Genomic DNA, 24907 nt, shown 5'->3' with positions numbered 1-24907 from the left:
TGTCATGAGAGTAAATGACGACAGAATGTTCATTTTGGGTGAATCCCTTTAACATTTTAGTGACATCTTCATTGCCAGAAAACATCCAGGCATAATAATCAAACTCCTGATATGTTTATTGATTATTCCATTTCTGTGAAAGTGAGGACACAAATTATAATAAAAGAACAGAATTGATACATGGTGGTCTGACTCAAAAAAAAAAAAAATTCAGTTTTTTTTTTTTTTTTTCAAATGTACAAGTTTCAATGGGAGTGTAAAAATACTGAATACGATTTTAAATGTGAATGAAATTTGAAACCAGCTTTATTGAAGATTCAAAATATGAATTGCCATGGATGAATAATCTAACAGCCAAGAGAGGTGTTAGGACACAACATTAATCCATTAAAAATCAATAAAATAATACTCAGTTACCGAATGTTGAAGGAATTGTAGCTTTTGGATTCATATTTGCTGAATAAACCATGACAGGGTGAAAAAGACACAGATATAAAGAGTCTTGTATCACATTAAACAAGGGGTTAAATTTGCGACAAGCACTGTAAACTTCACAGCAGTCCATCTGGTTGTCTATGCGTATTTGGGACAAGGCCTTATTGGCACAAATATGTTGCCATGGTCAACGTCATGATTCAAAATATATTTCATCACTCAATGCTGCAAATGACTAATCAGTATAACGTAATCTAGAGAGACATGTCACAATTAGCTGTATTCAACAGATAAAAATGACGAATAAATAATCAAAACATATCTTTACAGATATCTTTGACTACATCCTTTAAACTAGTTGGCTGACTCTAAAACTGGAGCTCAGTTTCCATTCCCACCCAAACAAAAACTTCAGGATGGCTTGTTTCAGCTGCCTGACTTTCAAAACACATCCAGTCGTGCTGATAGCACCACATGCAATGTCTAATACTGAGGCTTGGGTGGGCTTGGAGAACCAGCTAATGTATAAAATCACACGATCAAATGGGGTCACAATAATGCTTCTTCGAGACTCTAGATGTAATGGGAAATATCTGACACAGAATAAATATTTTAAAAACTCATTTATAACAATATTTACAACATCTTTCAATGTCCCTGAAAATGTGTTCTGGTCAATAAACACTGGTCAAACAGCCAGTGATACTAACAGTCCTCCAAGGCATTGAGCAGAGTTTTTGCATTACTTTGAACTTGCACCTTGTTGGTTTTGAGAAGAACAGTCTAAAAGAAAGCACAAAATGAATTAAAACCATTCTTTGAAGCAGTTTTGGTAAACAAACAGTATAAACAACTGCTGTACTTTTTCAGTAACAATTTACAAAAACGTCATATTTGAAATTATGCAGAATACAATATGTTGACAGAAGAATTCCTGTTCTTTTTTACAGTGTTAAAAATTATGTGATGACCTGAGGAATAAAAAAAAAAAAAAAAAAAGGATTTGCCAAGAGCTATACATTAATTAATTTCAGCTGTTCTGTGGCTTTCAATTGTGCACATTGAGAGGCTGGTTTAACTTTTAAATGAAAGCATTTTCTTTTTTTCATAAGTCATGATACATAATAGGCTACAGCATGTAAGGGTTTAAACTTTAGAAATTACTTGTTCCTGCTTTTATTATCATGGTCAGAAAACCTGCTAGTCAGACAGTGCTGCTCTGTTCACCTAATCATCTCTGTAGTCTGATTATGGATAAACACCCCCCTCTACAGGGTATTTCAGAGATAAAAAAAACGATTTCAACAGAAACTAAGCATGTAGCCTAGTAATAATGATTTAACATTAACATTCAATTCACAAAAAAATAATATATTTTGTGAATGAACTTAATTAAGTTATATACATAACATTATAGCCTATCATTATGTTTCAAAATATCAATAATATTGCAAATAATGTATGGCTATAACTTTTTTAAAGTGGGTGATGATCTGGGAAGATTAGGACAGTGAGAACAGTGTGTATTATTTACTGATAAATTGTATAAACAGTAGATGACTGATTTTATAATCTTAGTCAAAGCTGAATGACCATATGAGAAAATGGATGGATTTAGGCAAGTATGTAAACTATAGGCCTATTAAAAAAAAAGGCCCAGAGCTAGAAAAACTTACAATGCAGTAAAATGTAAAACAGTTACATAAATGATTTCTTCAGTACTCTACTCTAGAAAAACGGTTCTAAATGGTACCAAACTAGGGTTCGTCGGCTTGTAACAATATAGCAGAACCCTTTTTGGTGCTAAATAGAACTCTTTTTAAAAGGTTCCACAAAGAACCATGCTCTGAAAGTGCTATATAGGACCTTAATGGTGTTATACATAATCTTTTCAATTATATTTATTTTCATTAATATTAGTATATTAGTATCTTCATATTGTTAATATTACTATTATTACTATTATTTTTTATAAATTATTTGTAAGCATCTGAAATGCACAATTGAGTTTAGAGTTACATTGTGTCTCTTCCATTTGATTATGTAAAAACAATTATGTTAATGAAGGCCCAAATGAGCAAAAATTGACATTATGAGCCCTTTACCATGTTAAAAGGAAAAAGTGATATAAAATCATGGTATAGCTTTAATGTTTTTGTGACTAGGTATGTTTAGGCATAAAGTCATAATAAAAAAAAATCAAACAATATGGATCATAAATTCCATATCTCTGTTACTTACTTTGTGGAGAAGAGAAGATGAGTATCCTAGAGCTGCTCACACTTACATGTTCTGTTAAACTAAAAAGAGAAAAATACATGATTTTTAGGAAATGATTGTTACAATTTTGTTACAAAATTATTACAAAGTTATAATTTATAGACATTTTAAGAAAGAAATCATTTACCTGTTGAGAGTATGTTGACAGTCTGTGTAGTTGTATAGCTGAGCTCCAGAAAATCAGTAATGAGGTGGCTTTGACAGTTACAGATAAAAAAAAAAAAAAAAAAAAAAAAAAACCGGGAATAAAGAACCCTAAACTCTAAAACAAAGAACCATTTCACCATATAAAGGGTTCTTCAGGATGATACGGTACTAAATATAACTGTTACTACGTGTAAATAACCTTTAAAGAACTATCTTTTTTTAAGCCAGGTTCACACTCCGTTTGCAGTGCGTATGCAGTAGGTCTAGGCCTATTTGTAGTATGCAGTGCAGAGGCAGAAAAAGCTCACTGTGCTTTCACATGACATGTTTGCAGTTCGCAACTGATCCGTGGCTGTATAACACAAACTGAGGCTGTAACCATCGCTGCGTCCCAATTCGCTCATTTCTACTACTGTGAAGAAACTTTGAGTGTGTAGCAGAATAGTAGGCAAGCTTTGTGACATACTGGGCATTTCTAAATACCAAGTATGCAAAGTTCAGACTTGCGTCCTTACTTCGGACTTGCCAAGTTCGACTCAGGAGAACGGACTCCGCAAGTCCTAATTCTGCAAATGGTACAGCAGCATAATTGATAGCTTCACTCAGCTTTCTCTGGCTACTCGGTTATCTCTGAATACACTGTAAGAAAAGTCCATAAAAAAGGGCCCTACACTGTAAAAAAAAAGTTTCTACCTTAAATTGTAAAGTACAATCAACTTGAATGTTTATGTCATTTCAAATTAAATTGACTTAAAAAATTAGTTAATCTTGTATGACATAAAAAAAGTAGAAAAAGGCTTAACTTGTTTTGATGAGTTAATGCAATGTAAAAACATTTGTTGTCATAACTTATTGATCATATAATTCTTTTTACAGAGTATATTTTAGGCAACAATAAAACAGTATATGTTATAAAACGTCTTGGGGAGGGACACAGTGTCACGGAACGAGACACTGTGATTCCATTGCTATGGGAACGACGGTGTGACAATGTCTGAAGCCTTTATACCATCACGCCAATATTATTGGCCAATAGCGCTTAGCACCACCCCAAGAATACGTATTCATATTAGTGTGCTGCACGCTATTTCCATGATGAAGGAAGCACTATTCAAAATATGGGAAGGCCGGCATCGCAGTGTTTCGTTCCCTACTCAGGGAACAAAGGTTACATTCATAACCGAGACGTTCCATTTCAAAGGTCTCTCAACACTGTGATTCCGTCGCTATGGGAATGATATACCATAATGCCTTCACTGACCTGAGAATAGCTGGAAGACCGTGGAAAGTGTCCGCTCAAGCAGATAAGACCTGGGAGCCAGGAGCCATCCTCACATCCTGATCGTAGAACCTGATAAAGGTGTTCGGAAAGAACCATCCTGCTGCAACACAAATATCCACTAAAGAAGAGTCTCTGAAAAGAGCCTGAAAAGAAGCCATTCCTCTAGTGGAATGAGCCCGCACACCTAGGCGAAGCCAAACCACATACCTCATAGGCCGCCCAAATAGCCTTAATCACCCAAATGAGACATTCTCTGTTTGGTGACAGCAGCTCATCTGTTTTTACCACCAAAACACACAAACAATTGCTCCGATCTACCACTAGGCTGAGCGGTCGACATAGATCTGCCGCCCTCACATGGGCAGAGGCCGAGAGGCCGCGAATCATTCCCAGTCTTCAAGTCAGGAGGGGAAAAAGCCTCCAAAACCACTTGCTGGGAACGAAAAGGGGTTGACACAACCTTAGAAACATACTCTGGCCTAGGTCGCATCAAGACTTTAACCACCCCCGGGGCAAAGACCATGCAGGAAGGGCTGATAGAAAGAGCCTGCAGGTCCCCTATTCTCTTAAGAGAGGAAAGAGCCACCAAAAGAACTGCCTTAAGAGTCAAAAACTTTTCTGACAAAGATTCTAATGGTTCGAATGGATGTTCTGCCAGACCTTCCATAACAATAGCTAAATCCAAGAGGGAACACATATTCACCCTCCCCGGGGGAAAACAGGAACGCCCTCCCCAGGCTTTAGCCTCTTAAAGGACCTCACTATTGAATAGTCAGTCAATACGTTAGGATACAATAGCTACAATACTCTAGGAGGCTACAATGGTAAAGTTAAATAGCTTTATTATATAAAGTCATTAAACTTACTTGATAAAAAGGGGTGGATCAAAAATACACCATTTGAACCATTTTGGTAACCATTTTTTTTATATACTGTACAATAAAGAATAAAGAAATAGAACCGTGAAGGACATTCTATTTCTAGTAGGGAAATAATCATTTCGAACTATTTACAAATAATATTTGCATTAATTTGCATTCAAATATGTACATATGAATTAGGCCTACTTTTATTTGTATGCCTATTTCAAAAATGTCTCATCACACTAAGTTATGAACTAGCTAAACATTAATCACGTAAATGCATATTTTCAATTCAAAACGGCCTTGTCCCCCTCAATGTACACTGGCGTTCAAAAGTTAGAGATAGGTATGATTTTTAACGTTTTTAAAAGAAGTCTCTTATGCTCACCAAGGTCGCATTTATTTGATTAAAAAACAACAACAACAACAACAACAAAAACAGTTTAAAATAACTATTATCTATTTGAATATATTTTAAAATGTAGCCTAATTTATTCCTGTGATCAAAGCTGAATCTTCAGCATGACGACTAAGTGTCCCATGGTCCTTTAGAAATCATTCTAATATGCTAATTTGATGCTAAAAAAACCATACTTTATTATTATCAACGTTTAGAACAGTTGTGGATTTCTTTTCAGGATTCTTTGATGAATAGAAAGTTATATTTCATTTATTTGGATTAGAATCTTTTGTAACATAATAAATGTCTTTACTGTAACTTTTTTTTTTAATCAATTTAATGGATCCTTGCTGAATAATGTTACAAAAGCTTTCTATTTCAGATCAATGCTGTTCTTTTGAACTTTCTATTCCTCAAATAGAAAAAAAAAATGCACATAACCATTTTCAACATTGATAATATTAGGCTACTTTGAGACCAGCAAAATCTGCACAGAACCGATCACTGGTGATCACCGCGAGATGCATGCCGGTTAGAAATGTGTCCGAGCCTTCCTCTGATGTCATGCTGACGTATTGTCAAAAAACTCTCGCGACGGCGAGGCGGACGTGTCAGATTCTGTAGTCAGGCGCAGTTGCTCTCCACCGACTGCTGATCGAAAGCATGATGGGAAACGACTTGCTGACAACACAGCTTTATGCTCATTGGTTTAAACAACCGTGATTGTTCTCTTTTAAAATGTTTGATAACTCTGATATCATGTTTTTATGTTTAAAAATGTTTATGAATATTTCCTTTACATATTTCCTTTATACTCTGTCAGTGCGATCTCTATATGGGTTATGTGATTGTTTATATATATAATGGAAATAAATAACAGTACTTTTGTGTCTTGTTCATTATATTTATTTTCATATAAAAGCAAGAGAACTTAAATTACATTCATTTTATTAGCAATACTATGCATGAGTGTAAATCGCGCAATATCCACCTTTGACATCGCAGGTATCTGATCCATTATTTCTATAGGTTATACAAAAAAAGACAAAAGAGGACAAAATAAATAGGCTGAATAAGCTGATCTATAGCATGTAAAATGGTGGTAGCCTAGTCTATGAACGGTACACCCCCCTAAGCTCACAGAAATGGTTAGACCCAAGTCTTCAGCAGCCAATGACACTGACCTGTTCAAACTGATTTTTAACGTTTCACACATATTTTACATGTATTTAATGCATCTCACGTGTTAAATACGCGTTGAATAGGCATATTTAACGCGCTGATTTGTCACGCGTATTCAACGTGTATTTAACACGTAAAATACGCGTTGTTGACGTGTTAAAATTCACTGGCGCTCTTGGCTTTCCACATGGGACACATGGGACACTTCTAAACGCACCTCGTCGCGGCTGGTGTAAACATAAGCATTTATGTTAGAGTGGCTGCGATCAGCTCTCGTGGCCGTGTCGCAGCCTAACGCGCCGCAGACGTGTGCAGTGTAAATAAGGGGTAAAAATAAACTATAATAAGATAGTTTACAAGTAGTATTAGTAGGCTATAACTACAAATAATTATTTTCCCTAATAAATTTCCAGTCCACTTTGACTGTACAATAAACCTCACGATATGATTATTTTTCATGTAGGCTATTGAAACTGAGAAATTAAACCGTTTCGGGGGATGAAACGAAACTACTGTGATATCCAGGAAATGAAACTAAGCAAGTAGCCTACATAAACACTCTAGGATTCACTTTACCGGTAAAGAGCAGCATCACTCTGAGACAATCATTTCGAGGAGTGCGCGAACATACAGCGCCAGACATATCGACTTGAAGTAGCCTATTTCTCTTTTTTTTATTTAGATATTTCCGTCGTTGGTTGAGGATGGAGAAAATTAGTTATACATTCAGTCAGCAATATGAGGAAAAAATCCGCCCTTGCATCGACACTATCGACAATTTACGGTCTTTGGGAGTCGAAAAGGACCTGGCGTTGCCTGCCATCGCCGTCATTGGAGACCAAAGCTCAGGAAAGAGTTCTGTTCTGGAGGCGCTGTCAGGAGTAGCGTTACCCAGGGGTAGTGGTAAGGACTGTAGGGAAATATATGATATATATAAATATAAACTAAAACAGAAATAAATAAAGTATAACTTATGTGATTAACTATCCTTAGCAACGAATATGGCACAGTGATGGTATACCGGGATATCTTTCTTTTTTTTTTTTCATATTCATATAGAGCGCGGGGTACAGCGTAAGACGGGGCTAGTTGTAACACACTTGTTTTAAATACTTCCACACATGCTAGCATGACGAAACTTGGTGTATTTACTAATTGCCATATTAACACTATAGAAAAAATTGCGCCAAAATTAAAAAAATTTTGGAAGATATCCATAGACATTAATTAAACCATAGCAAAAGTAAATTTCTTACTTAAGTTAATTTTTCATCTCTATTTTTTTGTGTTTATTTAAAATTAGACAAATCTGATATTATTTTAATCTCCAATAGCCTATGTTATAACAGTTAATGCTTCGCTAACTAGCAGAAGACACCAGCCGGGTTTAAATCCCAGTTGTGCAGGCGGGGCATGTTGTCACACTGCGTTACAATGTGCCCCTATTAGAAATATGCTATTATATTCTATACTTTTATTAATTCTATTGAGAAAACATGAGAAAAAGGTGAATAAAGACTGAGAGTCAATGTTCAGAAATGTATTTGTTTCGAACTATGTTGTATAGCTGTTTTCCTGTGTTCGTAGTCAAAACTCAAAAATTTGTTTATATTTAATTATTAAACAATGCCATTATTTTATATGAAAAAATTAATAATTGAATTTTATTTAGAAAATATTTTAGTTTGTTTTGTATATTTTTTTATTAGATCAGATAAAAACATTTTAAGCTGTAATATGGTCATGTTACAATGTGCCCCTCACATGTTACAATGTACCCCACCTATGGGGCATGTTGTCACATTTCACTTCCATTCTTTCTGGGTATATCAAGAAAAAAAGATATACTGTATTAATAAAACAAAACCACATAATTGTAATGTCACAAATCAGACTGGTTATTTTAAACACTCAGGGAAGGGTTAACTAACCCAAACAGAACTGTGGAACCTTTCACAAATCAGAATGGTTAATTTAAACACCCAGGAAAGGGTTAACTGACCCAAACTGAACTGTGGAACCTTTCACAAATCAGAATGATTATTTTAAACACTCAGGGAAGGGTTATCTGTCCCAAACTGAACTGTGGAACCTTTCACAAATCAGAATGGTTAATTTAAACCCTCATGGAAGGGTTAACTGACCCAAACTGCACAGTGGAACCTTTCACAAATCACAATGGTTAATTTAAACACTCAGGGAAGGGTTAACTGACCCAATCTGAACTGTGGAACCTTTCACAAATCAGAATGGTTAATTTAAACACCCAGGGAAGGGTTAACTGATCCAATCTGAACTGTGGAACCTTTCACAAATCAGAATGGTTCATTTAAACCCTCAGGGAAGGGTTAACTGACCCAAACAGCACTGTGGAACCTTTCACAAATCAGAATGGTTATTTTAAAACCTCAGTGAAGGGTTAACTGACCCAAACAGAACTGTGGAACTTTTCACAAATCGGAATGCTTAATTTAAACACTCAGGGACGGGTTAACTGTCCCAAACAGAACTGTGGAACCTTTCACAAATCAGAATGCTTAATTTAAAGACTCAAGGATGGGTTAACTGTCCCAAACTGAACTGTGGAACCTTTCACAAATCAGAATGGTTAACTGACCCAAAGTGCACTGTGGAACCTTTCACAAATCAGAATGGTTATTTTAAACACACGGTGAAGGGTTAACTGACCCAAACTGAACTGTGGAACCTTTCACAAATCAGAATGGTTAATTTAAACACCCAGGGAAGGGTTAACTGTCCCAAAGTGCACTGTGGAACCTTTTACAAATCAGAATGGTTCATTTAAACCCTCAGGGAAGGGTTAACTGTCCCAAAGTGCACTGTGGAACCTTTCACAAATCAGAATGGTTAATTTAAACACTCAGGGAAGGGTTAACTGTCCCAAAGTGCACTGTGGAACCTTTCACAAATCAGAATGGTTAACGGACCCAAACTGCACTGTGGAACCTTTCACAAATCACAATGGTTAATTTAAACACTCAGGGAAGGGTTAACTGACCCAATCTGACCTGTGGAACCTTTCACAAATCAGAATGGTTAATTTAAACACCCAGGGAAGGGTTAACTGACCCAATCTGAACTGTGGAACCTTTCACAAATCAGAATGGTTAATTTCAACACCCAGGGACGGGTTAACTGACCCAAACAGAACTGTGGAACCTTTCACCATTCAGAATGGTTATTTTAAAACCTCAGGGAAGGGTTAACTGACACAAACAGAACTGTGGAACCTTTCACAAATCAGAATGGTTAATTTAAACACTCAGGGAAGGGTTAACTGATCCAAAGTGCACTGTGGAACCTTTCACAAATCAGAATGGTTAATTTAGATCCGAAGATGGCGGCGCGAGTACATCGCGAGGCTCGCGGTCTCTCCAGATTCTGTAATTTAGCAGTATTTTTCTTGCTCATTTCGGGTCTGTTCGTCCAGAACAGTTGTGCCTTAACATCGTACACCCAAGGTGAGCTTTTGGATATTGGTTTGCGAATTTCCGACAGTTTTATGGACAACCTTCGACTCCTTCCTGAGATCGCCAGATCACCCGAGGCTATGCACTCTGCCCGGCCGGGCGGAAGTGCTCGCAGGCGCCGGCGAGATCGTAAACAAAGGCGGGGGAAGCGCGGAGGACTAAGAGCTAAGCTAAAGCTAACACCACACCGGCTCTCTTTACCCAGCATTTTCCTTGCCAATGTACGGTCGCTGTTGAACAAAATGGAGGAGATTCGACTCAACATCACATACAGCAAGAGACTTTTGAACTGTAATGTTCTAATTTTCACGGAAACATGGTTAAACAGCGGAATACCGGACAACGCTATTGAGCTAGCGGGACGCCATACATTCCGGGCGGATAGAACATTACATGGCTCCGGTAAGACCAGAGGTGGTGGATTGTGCATTTACATTAACAAAGCTTGGTGCACAAACTCTGCTATTGTTGGGAGACATTGTTCAGCTAACCTTGAGTTTCTCATGGTTAAATGTAGACCGTTTTATCTACCGCGGGAGTTCACTTCCACTATTATAACTGCAGCCTATATTCCCCCGGATGCTGATGCCAAGTTTGCTATGAAAGAACTTCACGCAGCCATCAGTAAACAACAGACCGTTCACCCGGAAGCTGCGTTTATTGTTGCGGGTGATTTTAATCATTCAAACTTAAAGTCAGTGCTACCGAAATTTCACCAGCATGTTTCCTGTCACACCAGAGGAAACAAAACCTTAGACCATGTTTACACAAACATGGCTGAAGCTTACGTCGCGACACCCCTCCCCCACTTGGGACAGTCAGATCACCTTTCTTTGTTCCTCACCCCCAAATATGCACCTCTGATCAATCGCGTGAAGCCATCAGTGAAGACCATCAAGGTGTGGCCTGCGGGGGCAGATTTCTCACTCCAGGAAAGGTTTCTACACACAGACTGGAGTATGTTTGCTTCTCAAGCCACCAGTGGCTCTCACACGGACATTGACTGCTACACCTCCTCTGTACTGGATTATATTAATACCACCATTGACAGTGTTACAACCCAGAAGCAGATCACCACATACCCAAATCAGAAGCCATGGATGAACAGGGAAGTGCGACTCCTATTGAAGACACGCAATACTGCCTTCAGATCAGGAGATGCACAAGCCTATAGCACATCCAGAGCAAATCTGAAAAGGGGCATCAAAGAGGCCAAGCACTGCTACAAGCTTAAGATAGAGGGACACTTTTCCAACGCTGACCCTCGGCGCATGTGGCAGGGCATTCAGGCCATCAGTGACTACAAACCCTCTCACTCCACCCCCGCAGCCACTGATGTCAACTTCCTGAACGAGCTAAATGACTTTTATGCTCGCTTTGAAAGAGACAACAGAGAAACTGCCACCAAGCTCAAATCCTCAGCTGACCACCCACCGATCACACTCTCCTCCACAGATGTCTGCAATGCACTGAGCAGGATCAGCGCGCACAAGGCTGCTGGACCAGACAACATCCCTGGACGCGTACTCAGGGCATGTGCGGAGCAGCTCGCTGGGGTTTTTACAGACATTTTCAACCTGTCTCTTGCCCAAGCAACTGTACCAACATGCTTTAAATGCACTTCCATTGTGCCAGTGCCAAAACACTCCAGCCCGAAGTGCCTTAATGACTACCGCCCTGTAGCACTCACACCCATCGTAATGAAGTGCTTTGAGCGGCTGGTCCTGGCACACCTAAAAGACTCTCTACCATCCACATTGGACTCACACCAGTTTGCCTACCGTAGCAATAGGAGCACAGAGGATGCAGTCTCCATGGCACTGCACTCTGTGCTCACACATCTGGACAATAAGAACACTTATGCACGCATGCTGTTTGTTGACTTCAGCTCAGCATTCAACACTGTCATCCCAACTAAGTTAATAGCCAAACTTGGAGACCTGGGCTTCAACACCTCCATGTGCAACTGGATTTTGGACTTCTTGACCAACAGACCCCAGAATGTTCGATCAGGCTCCAACTGCTCCACATCCATCACACTCAACACTGGTGTACCACAGGGCTGTGTGCTAAGCCCGTTCCTCTACTCCCTCTTCACCTCCGACTGCAAGCCTGTGTACGGATCTAATTCCATCGTCAAGTTTGCGGACGACACTACGGTGATTGGTCTCATCAGCAACAACGATGAGACTGCCTATAGGGAGGAGATCAAGCACCTGGCCACATGGTGCACCGAAAATAACCAGCTCCTCAACACCACCAAAACGAAGGAGCTCATCGTGGACTTCAGGAAAGTGTCAAGAGGCACACACGACACCATCTACATCAATGGAATGGCTGTTGAGCGTGTCTCCAGTTTCAAGTTCCTGGGGACCCACATCTCGGCGGACATGACCTGGACAACCAACACCTCCAGCCTGGTCAAGAAGGCTCACCAGCGCCTCTTCTTCCTGAGGACACTGAGGAAGAATCAGCTTTCCTCCACTATCCTGGTGAACTTCTATCGCTGTGCAATAGAAAGCATCCTGACCAACTGTGCTACAGTGTGGTATGGGAGCTGTTCTGTTGCAGAGCGCAAGGCACTGCAGCGGGTGGTGAAAACCGCCCAGCGCATCACTGGGACTCCACTACCTGCCATCGAGCACATCCAGAGGAAACGCTGTCTGCATCGAGCTCGCAGCATCCTTAAGGACTCCTCTCACCCAGCCCACAGACTGTTTTCTCTCCTGCCTTCCGGCAGGCGTTTCAGGTGCCTCCGGACCAGGACCAGCAGACTAAAGAACAGTTTTTTCCCCAGAGCTGTCTCTTTATTAAACTCTAACCCTCATTGATCCCACTCCCCTCATATACTGATTGACTCTCCTCTCCCTCCTCACACCTGCCTCCATTTTGTTATTTGCAATACTATAATGTTCATTTGCACTGCTGACTGTTATTACAGTAACAACTGTTTACATATGCATCTTGCACTACTACCTTGACTGGAATATGCTCATTTGCACTGCCGACTGTTTATTTACAGTACCGACTGTTATATATACATTGCAATATCGTACCTTAACTGTAATATGCAATTACTTTCCACTGCACTCACTCGGATAGCTTCTGTCCAAACTTTATTTGCACTACTTTAAATCCATTGTTATACTGCTCATTAGCCTAACTTATACATATATCTATTTGTAAAATTCTGTTTATAGTAATATCCATCTGTATATTATGCTCACATTCTGTTTATAGTAACAGCCATCTGTATATATATTCATAGTACATATCTATCTGTAAAATTATGTTTATAGTAACAGCCATCTGTATATTATATTCAGTACATATCTATCTGTAAACATTCTGTTTATAGTAATAGCCATCTGTATATTATTATATTCAGTACATATCTAGCTGTAAATTCTGTTCACAGTAATAGTTATCTGTATATTATATTCATAGGACAATCTATCTGTAAATTTTTGTTTATAATAGTATTCAACTCTATATTTATTCAGTACATATCCATGTTCTGCACTTATGAACCACTGTATATCCTGCACTTGCTGCTATTGCACTTCTGGTTAGACCTAAACTGCATTTCGTTGCCTTGTACCTGTACTTGTGTAATGACAATAAAGTTGAATCTAATCTAATCTAATCTATACACTCAGGGAAGGGTTAACTGACCCAAACTGCACTGTGAAAGTTTTCACAAATCAAGCTCAATATAAAACAAGTGTTTTTGTAATCCAGCGGTCTGTGTTTATTATAAATTGATGTTAAACGTGAAGAACGGCTATTTACCAAATTCCTGTCTAGCGGACTTGCCAACCGGTTTACAGACAAGAGATTTGCTGTGAAAAAATTCACAAATCAAGCAGGTCAAGATGAAACTGGGTTCATTCTTCTAAGTGACCGACTTTTGGAGTTATACGCAATTTAAAAATAAAAGTCAGTATAAAAAAATACATGTATTTCGGACCGGAGGACCGCGTCACACGAATTCACAAATCATGAATAACGAAATGAGATATTATTTGCATGTCTACGACATCACACGGCGGGACAATAGCCAAAAGAATACAGAATATCAAACCGCAAAACTATCTTTACTCCGGTGACTCACCGAACATCTTTTAGTTGGGCTAGTGCCTATTACCAACACAATCCAATCTTAAGTTAATTAATACATCGTTCGACCAGACATATAAATATTAAATGTGTTTGCGCACCTGACATCAGGAAGCAACATAATAGGTGAAGTCAGGTAAAGTGGGACACTTTTTCGTAAATTGCATTTTAAACAACCTAAATCAATGTGTTTTGTTTAAATAGATTGTAATGAAGGCCACTATGGTGAAATTTTCCCAATTTATGTATTTATTAACAAACTGTTCATCTTTAAACACCATCTGACACCCTCTTCAGCAAACTGGAAGCAATCAGGTTGAGTGGGACACTTTGTTAGGGAAAGTGGGACACTATTTTATGGTTAAAATGAACATGAGAAATACAACCCCAATTCCAATGAAGTTGGGACGTTGTGTAAAACGTAAATAAAACCAGAATACATGCATTGAAAATGTGTGGCGCATTATCAAGCGTAAAATACAACAACGGAGACCTTCAATTAATGAATACTTGGAAGGATTTAAAAAAAAATGCATTTCTGGAAATAATGCAAAAATTGTAACACTGTAAACTTCACTCTACATTCAATGAATGGATCTTTCATTAAGCCTACATCCTTTTACCACCTTTTAAAAACTTCAGTGAACACATCCAAGACAGATGAAGTCATCGTCATCCATAAGTCCGTTGAGCTCTCCGCAGGACTCATGATACCACCATTGGCAGTAGCAGCAAGCCACCCATTCCTCATTGGCCTTTGGGTCGCTTGCATCCCCATAGACCCCCTTGCAACCAGTACAGGGGTCACTTCCCTGAACTGTTTGCAGGGGAGGAACGGCAGCTTTTTGGGGGCGGACACCAGCAGGCTTACGCACTTTGGGTGTTTTTGGTTTCTTTTTGTCTGCTTTGGCCTGGACAAAGTTGAATTTTTCCTGGCTTGTTAGGTGGTAGCTGGGTGGCCTCGCCATCATCCTCTTCTTTCCCCTCTCTCTTGTAGGTACTTCAATAAGGTCTGAGAACCTTACAGTGGAAGCCCACTCAGCTGTTGAAGTGCTGGGTAGAGAGGGTGGCCCAGTTGTGAGGGTGGAGGCATGGGGGGCTGGCCCAGTTGTGAGGGTGGAGACATGGGGGGCTGGCCCAGTTGTGAGGGTGGAGGCATGGGGGGCTGGCCCAGTTGTGAGGGTGGAGATATGCACGCGCGTCCTCATCCGGCTGGCCGGTTACCACCACTTCTTCTACACCAAAATAAATGTCCTCCTCTGACAACAGAAGGGTTTCTGATCACCCTTTCAGTGACACATTATTATTACTTATAACTTTAAAATGTTATCTTCTTGTTCATGAAATGGCTGCACTGGGTTTGCTAGCATTAGCCCTAAAACTGTCCCACTCAACCTGTAATGCACTGTCCCACTCAACCTAACACTGTCAGGTTGAGTGGGACAGTGCTGTGAATCTAATTTTCACTAAATATTTTACACACATGACGACAGGAGGGTGACGGCGGTGTGTAAATCGAGTTACCCCTCCCACTTCTGCTAGTTTTACTGGGATATATTATCCCATGCGAATTGGCCATTACTATTACAGACGTCCTGTGGTAAAATTACATTACTCCATCTACCCTTGTAAAGCTAATCCCGTCCGAATAGGGCTTAAGGCTAAAACTATGTCTGTCCTCTACCATTTTGTACAGGAATTGTTACACGATGCCCTCTTGAGATCAAGATGATAAGAACTAAGGGCGAGGACAAATGGCATGGGAGAATCAGTTACCAGAACTATGAGGAAGACATTGATGACCCAGCAGAAGTGGAGAAAAAGATTCGTGAAGGTATAAAATGCTTGCTTGAATGTATCCAGAGGTCTCTCTAAGTCAGCATTTCAACAATATCTTATTATTTTTGTAGCCCAAGATGAGATGGCTGGAGTAGGTGTTGGTATTAGTGATGAACTCATCAGTCTGCAGATCCATTCTGCCAATGTTCCTGACCTCACTCTCATTGACCTCCCCGGGATTGCACGAGTGGCAGTCAAAGGTCAGCCTGAAAATATTGGAGATCAGGTAAATTTAACTGTCTCATAATGTTCTTTTTGTAGTCTATGATTTGTTTTGTTTTTTTACTTCACTATATTTTTCATATTATATTTTGTTGGAAAGAACATTGTGATATAATGGTCTGTTTAAAGACACAGGAACATTAATGAAATGCATTTCCAGATTAAGAGACTGATCAGGAAGTTTGTTACGAAGCAAGAAACAATCAACCTGGTTGTGGTGCCATGCAATGTTGACATCGCGACCACAGAAGCATTGCAGATGGCTCAGGAGGAGGACCCTGAGGGCGAAAGAACTTTAGGTGTGCATTACTCACTGCAATGCTACACATCAAACTGAATCAGACTCAGTATAACTATTGTTTGTCTACTACAGGCATCTTAACAAAGCCAGATCTGGTGGATAAGGGCACTGAAGGGACAGTGGTAGATATTGTGCACAATGAGGTCATTCACCTTACTAAAGGCTACATGATTGTAAGGTGCAGGGGACAAAAAGAGATTGTAGATCAGGTCACTCTTAATGAAGCCACAGCAACAGAGAATGCCTTCTTTAAAGACCATCCTCATTTCAGGTGGGTAAATGGTCACAACATAGTTAGTTATTGAGATTCAAGCTGAACTTTTCAACTTTTCTAAGTAAATCACCAGTAGTATGTATCACCTGCCTTTTTTTTTCTCCCAGCAAACTCTATGAAGAAGGTTTTGCTACTATTCCTAAGTTGGCTGAGAAACTAACAATTGAGTTGGTTCATCACATTCAGGTGAAATAATCTTTATTAAAAAAAAAAGGCCTACAGAATTTTTTGACTTATAATAAACACAGCTCATTTTCATAATTGCTGTGTAGAAATCCCTGCCTCGGTTAGAAGAACAAATTGAGGCGAAGCTCGCTGAAACACAGAAGGAACTGGAAGCATATGGCAACGGACCCCCATCAGATCCTACAGAAAGAATGAGCTTTCTCATTGATGTGAGTACAACCATGACATTTACACAACTACTATATCAAAGAAGTGTGAATATTTAGTCATATTAATATAAGTGAGTAACTAAAATCTTTCACATTTTATCACTGAATTTAGAAAGTTACATCTTTCACACATGATACCCTCAATCTGACCACTGGAGAAGAGGTTAAATGTGGATCAGATCTACTGATTTTTCCAGAACTTCGTGAAGAATTTGCAAAATGGGATGGCTTCTTGGATCGTTCAGGATATTCCTGTGAGTGAAGCACTGTTGCTTTTGTTTGTCTGTTTGTTTAAAAATACTTTAACCATATCCACATCTGCACAATTTTTTTCCAACATAAATTGATAATTTAATCTAAGTAATTTTTTACTAAGTAACATTTTGGATGCTTTTATGAAAAAAAAAACTTAAAATTTTAAGTTTTTTGGAAAAAAATTAAGAATTTTTTTTTTGGATTATTTGACAACTTTTATTTCCTTTATTTTTATTTTTATTTTTATATATATATATTTTTAATCTGATTTGAAAAAAAAAATCTGTGGTAATGTAAATGTAATAGTGCCTTCTGACATTATTCATAAATCCTTTGCAGTCAACACAAAGATTGAAAAAGAAGTTGATAACTATGAAGCCAAATATCGGGGAAGAGAGCTTCCAGGATTCATCAATTACAAGACCTTTGAAGGGCTTGTTAGGGATCAGATCAAGCTGTTGGAAGAACCTGCCTTGAAGATGCTGAAAACTATCTCTGGTTTGTGTTTTTAAAAAAAAAATTATACTTTGTTTCTGCAGTTTTTTTAAAATATTTTTATAATGTGTTGAATATTTTTATATGGATCTTGCTTTGTGCACAGGCCCTTTGTCATTATGAAACTGGTGGAGTTTTAGAACTGCCAAGAAAACCATGAACCAGGAAAATCTAAATCCATTTTAACCACAAGTGAACTTTCCGGTTTATCCAATAGATATGTTGATTTTCATTTGTTGACAATACGTTTTGTTGCCTAGTGGATAAATATCAAATATCACATTGAAAGGTGACTCATTAACTCAACATTCTGTCTTCAAGTAAAGCATGTAACCTTAAGTTGCTACAGGTAGAGTTTCCTTTAATTACATTAAAGCTACACTGTGTAATTTTTTAAGTTGATTCTTAGCTTACTTAGCTCACTTTGTTCTTTCAAAATGATATGTGCTCATTAATGTGTAATTACTTCTACCAACTAATCAAGTATTCTCGGAAGCGTAGAATCTGCCATTTAGAATAGATACGAGCGAGTCGCTCGAATGGCGACAGCCATGTTGTGCCTCCATCTTGAAAATACATTAGCCAAAGAGGGACATACCTGGAAATTCAAGCTTCGCCTTTCGCGTTTTTACACTCAGTGGCACCATGACGAATGGGGGAGATTACTCACGACTGCCGGTAGATTTGAAATAATACGGCCACCGTAGGAGTTAAAACGCCCTCGGAATGGGAGGGGCTAGAGAGTAATATTCAGTTGGTATTCATAAACAATTTCACTGCTAGATGGGAGAAAATCCTACACAGTGTAGCTTTAACACCTTGCTTTGGATAAAGGTATTACAGTGCAGTTTCTCCTGACACCTGGATTCACTGGATAATCAAACTTTCAAGCTGGAAGTTTGGTAAAGAAACTATATCAAGTCAAGTCATCTTCATTTATATAGCGCTTTTAACAATGTAGATTGTTCCAAAGCGGCTTTACATTGATAATAGGAAATTAAAGTAACAGAGATTGTTTTGGCTTTATAGCAGCTCTAGAATAAAGTTATTGTCCAGCTAAAGTTATTTTGATTGATTCACTTCCATCGCAACAATCATTAGTTATTAACTTAGGGGCCGCTAACACTACACTGTTTTAACAGAAAACTCTTAAGTTCTTTCTGCGCAAACTTCAAAAACGCGAACCAGTGAGAACGCCGATGGCGTGCACATGCACATTACGAGTTCGGTCTATAGGTATGCGCGTTTGAATATATGTGCGCAGACCTGTAGTCCTTTCCTACAAACCAACCCTCAACAAACTACTTGTCTTAAAATTTATAATACAGAATTTTTATTGCTTCCGTGTAGCCACGCGAACCGGAATTATCCAGACAACGCTTTATCTGTAGAGTGGTAAAGGGAGGGGGGGAGGCCTTCACAGGGGAGAGACTAGTTGACACTTCAGGACTGCGTTGTCGTCGCATCCAGGCGCAGGTCCTTCATTAGATCTGGATGCAGCCTGGATCCAGCGGACTGCAGTAAACCTCGGGATAAACAGAGAGACTAATATTAGCATAGATGCCATTCTATGATGTAACGATTTATGGGAAGTGTTCCCAGTTCCGGCTGACCTAATAATCTATGCAGCCTAACATTGAATTATAAAAGTCTATAATGTGTTATGTGTATGCTAGGTTAAAGAGATGTGCTTTTAAGTCTAGCTTTGAACTGACAGAGTGTGTCTGCTTCCCGGACAATTTTAGGAAGACTGTTCCAAAGTTTTGGTGCTAAATAGGAAAAGGATCTACCACCAGCAGTCGATTTTGATATTCTAGGTGTTATCAACTGGCCGGACTTTTGAGATCGCAATAGACGTGAAGGACTATAATGCGTTGAGAGCTCGCTCAAGTACTGTGGAGCTAAACCATTTAGTGTCTTGTAAGTAATCAGCTATATTTAAAAATGTATACGATGTTTAATAGGGAGCCAATGCAGTGTTGACAGAACTGGGCTAATATGGTCATACTTCCTGGTTCTGGTAAGAACTGTAGCTGCTTCGTTTTGGACCAGCTGTAACTTGTTTATTAAGTGTGCAGGGCAACCACCCATAACAGCATTACAATAATTTAGCCTTGATGTCATGAACGCATGGACTAATTGTTCCGCATTTGTCAATGAGAGCATATGACGTCATTTAGATATATTTTTAAGATGGAAAAATGTGGTTTTACAGATACTAGACATGTGACTTTCAAGTGAAAGATTGGTATCAAAGAGCACACCCAGGTTCGACAACGAAGACTTGACAGAGCAGCCATCAAGTGTTAGACAGTATTCTAGATTATTACGTGAGGACATTTTTGTCCAATAATTAGAATCTCATTTTTTTCAGAATTAAGTAGTAGGACATTACTAGTCATCCAATTTTTTATATCACCTATGCATTCCGTTGATTTTGTGAATTGGTAAGTTTCGTCAGGGCGTGAAGAAATTATAGAGCTGAGTATCATCAGCATAACAGTGAAAACTAATTCCATGATTCCTAATGATATCTCCCAAAGCTAGCATGTACAGAGTGAAAAGCAACGGTCCTAGTACTGAGCCTTGTGGTACGCCATACTGAACTTGTGATCGATGAGACATCTCTTCATTTACTGCTACAAACTGATAATGGTCAGATAAGTATGATTTAAACCATGCTAATGCAATTCCACTAATTCCACTAATGCCAACATAATTTTCGAGTCTATTTAAAAGAATGTTGCGGTCAATGGTATCAAATGCAGCACTAAGATCGAGTAACACTAATAGAGAGACAACCACTTTCGGATGATAAGAGCAAATAATTTGTAACTCTGAGAGCAGTCTCAGTACTATGGTACGGTCTAAATCCTGACTGAAAATCCTCGCAGATAACATTTCCTTAGGGAGACTATAATGCACTGCCTGATGCGATACTGTAGTAGACGGTTGCATAGTAATAATTTGATCCCTGATATTATCAATTTTATAGGTGAAGAAGTTCATAAAGTCATTACTGCTATGCTGCTTGTAAACTTCTGGGCTTGAAGCTTTATTTTTCGTTGGTTTAGCCACTGTTTCAAATAAATACTTAGGGTTTTGTTTATTTTCTTCTAATAGGGTTGAAAAATAAGCAGATCTAGCAGCTTTTAAGGCCTCTCTGTATGCAATCGAGCTCTCTTTCCATGAAATGTGAAATACCTCTAGTTTTGTTTTCTTCCAGTTGCGCTCCATTTTTCTGGCTGCTCTCTTAAGGGCCAGAGTGTGCTCGTTGTACCACAGCGTTGGACTATTTTCTTTAATCTTCTTTAAGCGCAACGGAGCAACTGTGTCTAAAATGCTGGAAAAGAGAGAGTTAAAAGTTTCTGTCGCAGTATTGAGTTCTTCTAAGCTATCTGGGACGCTGAGATGATGAAACTGATCAGGAAATGTATTAATAAAGCAATCTTTAGTGGCAGTGATAGGTCTAGATAGATAGATAAGTGATAGGTCTAACATATTTGTAACACGGAGTCGGCTTTGCAGCCTTGGCTAAATGAAGTTTACACGAGACTAGATAATGATCTGTGATGTCATCGCTCTGCTGCAGAATTTCAACGGCATCAACATTGATTCCGTGTGATAATATTAGATCTAGAGTATGATTACGACAATGAGTAGGTCCTGACACATGTTGTCTAACTCCAATAGAGTTAAGAATGTCTTTAAATGCCAATCCCAATGCATCTTTTTCATTGTCTACATGTATATTAAAATCACCAACAATTATGACTTTATCGGCAACCAGTACTAACTCTGATAGAAAGTCAGCAAATTCTTTGATAAAGTCTGTATGGTGGCCTGGTGGCCTGTAAACAGTAGCCAGATCAAATCTCTCTAACGTGATTTATCATTTACACTATATATTGCTATATTAAGCACCAACACTTCAAAAGAATTATATTTTAAACTAGACTTCTTAGTAATTCTAAAAATAGTACTATAAATTACAGCAACACCTCCCCCTTTGCCTTTCAGATGAGGTTCATGTTTATAACAGTAATCTTGCGGGGTGGACTCATTTAAAGTAATGTAATCATTTGGTTTTAGCCAGGTTTCTGTCAAACACAGCACATCTAGATTATAGTCTGTAATTAACAGTGTGTTTTTTTTGTTTACATAGATGTGGTTAGAAGGAAATTCATCCAGTTGGCCCAGTGCAGCTTCATTGGATTCCCTAATCTTCTGAAAACAGCAAAGGTATTTTTTTTTTGAATGCCAATGTTTCTGGCAATACACAAATTCAGTGTTCATTTCGAACTACTTTCAGTTGGCTTTCTTGGTCTGTCAAGTTGACAGTTTGACAAACTGATTGAGTGTTAATATTAAATTTCATACAAATAAATCACATTACTTTTCAGTGACAAATATTCAGTAATGCCTTTAAATAATAATAAAGGTTTTAAGGAATTTTCTGTTTTGTCACTTATAGAGAGTTACAATTTTTCTGTATTTTTTTTTAATACTTTCTAAGACTAAGATCGAAGCCATCAAGCTGGATAAAGAATCATTTGCAGAATCCATGCTGAGGACCCAATTCAAGATGGAGCTCATTGTTTACAGTCAAGATGGCACATACAGCCGGAGCCTGAGAGATGCAAAGGAAAAGATGGTAGAGGATGAAGACACTAAAGACCGTTTGAATTGCATAGGCATTAGCACAGACAGTCATGCCACCTTGCGAGAGATGAGGTTGCACCTTGAGTCCTACTACACGGTAAGTGTGCCAACTAAAGCTTTCTGTTCCATGAGTGGAAGCTCAAACTGTACTGTATTTCTGAGATGCTGTCTTATATACCTTACCAGATTGCAAGCAAGCGTCTAGCCGACCAGATCCCAATGGTGATCCGCTATATGTTGCTCCAGGAAGCAGCTTTGGAGCTGCAAAGGAGCATGTTGCAGTTGCTACAAGATAAAGATGCTGTGGACAACCTGCTTAAAGAAGACTTTGACATTGGCCAAAAGCGGGAGAGCTTACTGAGCCGCCAGAAACGTCTGATGAAAGCACGCAGCCTCTTGGTTACCTATTAGAATTCACTTCATATAGTCGATTTCAACGGTTTTAAAGCAACAAAATGCTCATGAGGTTATAGTTTGAAATATACATTTACATTACATTTAACATTTAATCATTGAATCATGGCATGCTGTCTTGCCCCACGAGCAATTTTGAACTACTGTAATTGGCTGTATAATGGCATTTCTCAGCGTTCCATCTCTCGTCTGCAGCTGGTACACTGCTGCTAGACTAATCAAAGGGAAACACAAACATGACCACATTACACATATTTTAATTTCTTTGCACTGGCTCCGTCAAGTATCAGATTGATTTTAATCTCATTATTTGCCTACAAAGTCCTCAATAACCTGGCACCTCAATACTTAACTGATTTATGGGTCCTGTATACCCCTTCTAGAACCTTAAAATTTTGTGACCTTGGCCTACTCACTGTCTCTAGAGTTAAACTTAAAAATTGCGTCTATTGCGCTTTCGCTAAACTGCTGGACCGAAACTCACTTGGAATAGCCTTCCTCTTACATTAGGCATGGCCCATCTATCACTGCTTTTAAATCCTATCTTAAGACATTTATTCTTCCTGGCTTTTTAACACACCTTTAGTATGTTATTTTGTGTCTCTTTTTATAGTGTTGATTGTCTTTCTTTTTTTTTTTTTTGCTTTTATTTCTATATTTTGTTCTTTTAATTCATTGCGATTATTTTATCCATTGTAAAGCACTTTGGTCTACCTGGGTTTTATTTAAATGTGCAATATTGATTGATTAATGTGCTGAAAAGTCTTAAGCAATACTTTGTAGTATCTGCCAGTCTATCACAGTCTTGGGGGTTAAAATCAACTTGCATCAACTGTTGCTTCAGCTGATCCTCATAGCACTTGCATGGGGATCCTCGATTTCGCTTATGAAAAGAAAATATATTTCCCTATATATGAATGATCAATATATTAAATGGTTTAGAAGTATACAGAATAATATATTACAATATATTGAATAATACATAAGGAATTGCCGCTTTTCATATACTAAAAAAAAATATGTGACACTATATTTACTAATAATGTATGTGATTTTATATTCAGTAATACACTTCATAATATATCGATGTATATGTGATCAGATATGGTACTGCATGTGTAATATGTTGCAGATATATTTACTCATGAAGCATAAAAACTTGTATAGAAAAAATACATTGTGTAACATATTTCTTTAAAAAAAAAATTATTATCATTATAAATGTTTTATATTTTCAAGCTAGTTAATAAAAACACATGCATTCCTGTATGTACTAAAGTATTTAGCCAAGAGTCATCACAGTGCTGAGGAGTGCACAGTCATTACTTATAAAATATAATAATTCTAGTCTTAATGGTTTTTGGCCAGTAGTTAACCTAACCATAGGCTCTACTCTTCAGCATAATGATAACCCCAATACCTCACACATACCAGAAACTTTAAAATTCCAACACTTTTAAATTCCAAAATAATAGAACATTAAACACTAATAGTAACAGGGCTGTTCTACTTGAGGATACTCTCATAATGCACTTCATGACCAATGTGGACACTTGCACATTGATGATCATTAACATCTTTACCATTTTAACATGGGCCTCACTTTGTGCTTGGGCTCTTGGTCATGCTGAATTTTTTTTTTTAAATGGCATTCTCCAGGCTGTTGCCTCAAAGATGGAATCTTAGAATTGACAAGAAAACCAGGACCAGGAAATACCAAACCCAATGAACTTTCCAGTTGGCACAATGCATTTGTAGTGTGTTTTTTTTGGTTGAGAGGGATGTTGATAATCTTCTTTGTCAAAAAAGATAATTTGTGTCTAACTGTACCAAAGGTGAATCACAAGCCCT

At 38.3% G+C, this 24907-nt stretch overlaps 1 protein-coding gene across 1 annotated transcript; it reads left to right on the top strand.

The window, feature by feature from the left end:
• The first annotated feature begins 7163 nt into the window (after positions 1 to 7163).
• Positions 7164 to 24292, top strand: LOC311286638 (interferon-induced GTP-binding protein MxB). Its single transcript, XM_084402900.1, has 12 exons — positions 7164 to 7492; positions 15896 to 16033; positions 16110 to 16264; positions 16421 to 16559; positions 16634 to 16832; positions 16943 to 17021; positions 17108 to 17230; positions 17343 to 17484; positions 17825 to 17983; positions 22146 to 22222; positions 22497 to 22739; positions 22829 to 24292. The coding sequence occupies exons 1-12, from the start codon at positions 7294 to 7296 to the stop codon at positions 23051 to 23053; spliced, it is 1878 nt and encodes a 625-aa protein (XP_084259026.1). The 5' UTR covers positions 7164 to 7293; the 3' UTR covers positions 23054 to 24292.
• The last annotated feature ends 615 nt before the right edge of the window (positions 24293 to 24907 follow it).

This window comes from Rutilus rutilus (assembly GCF_951802725.1).
Source record: "Rutilus rutilus genome assembly, chromosome: 2".
NCBI lineage: Eukaryota > Metazoa > Chordata > Actinopteri > Cypriniformes > Leuciscidae > Rutilus > Rutilus rutilus.
Note: the sequence above shows the minus strand (reverse complement) of the source record. Positions and strands in the feature narration are given on the sequence as shown.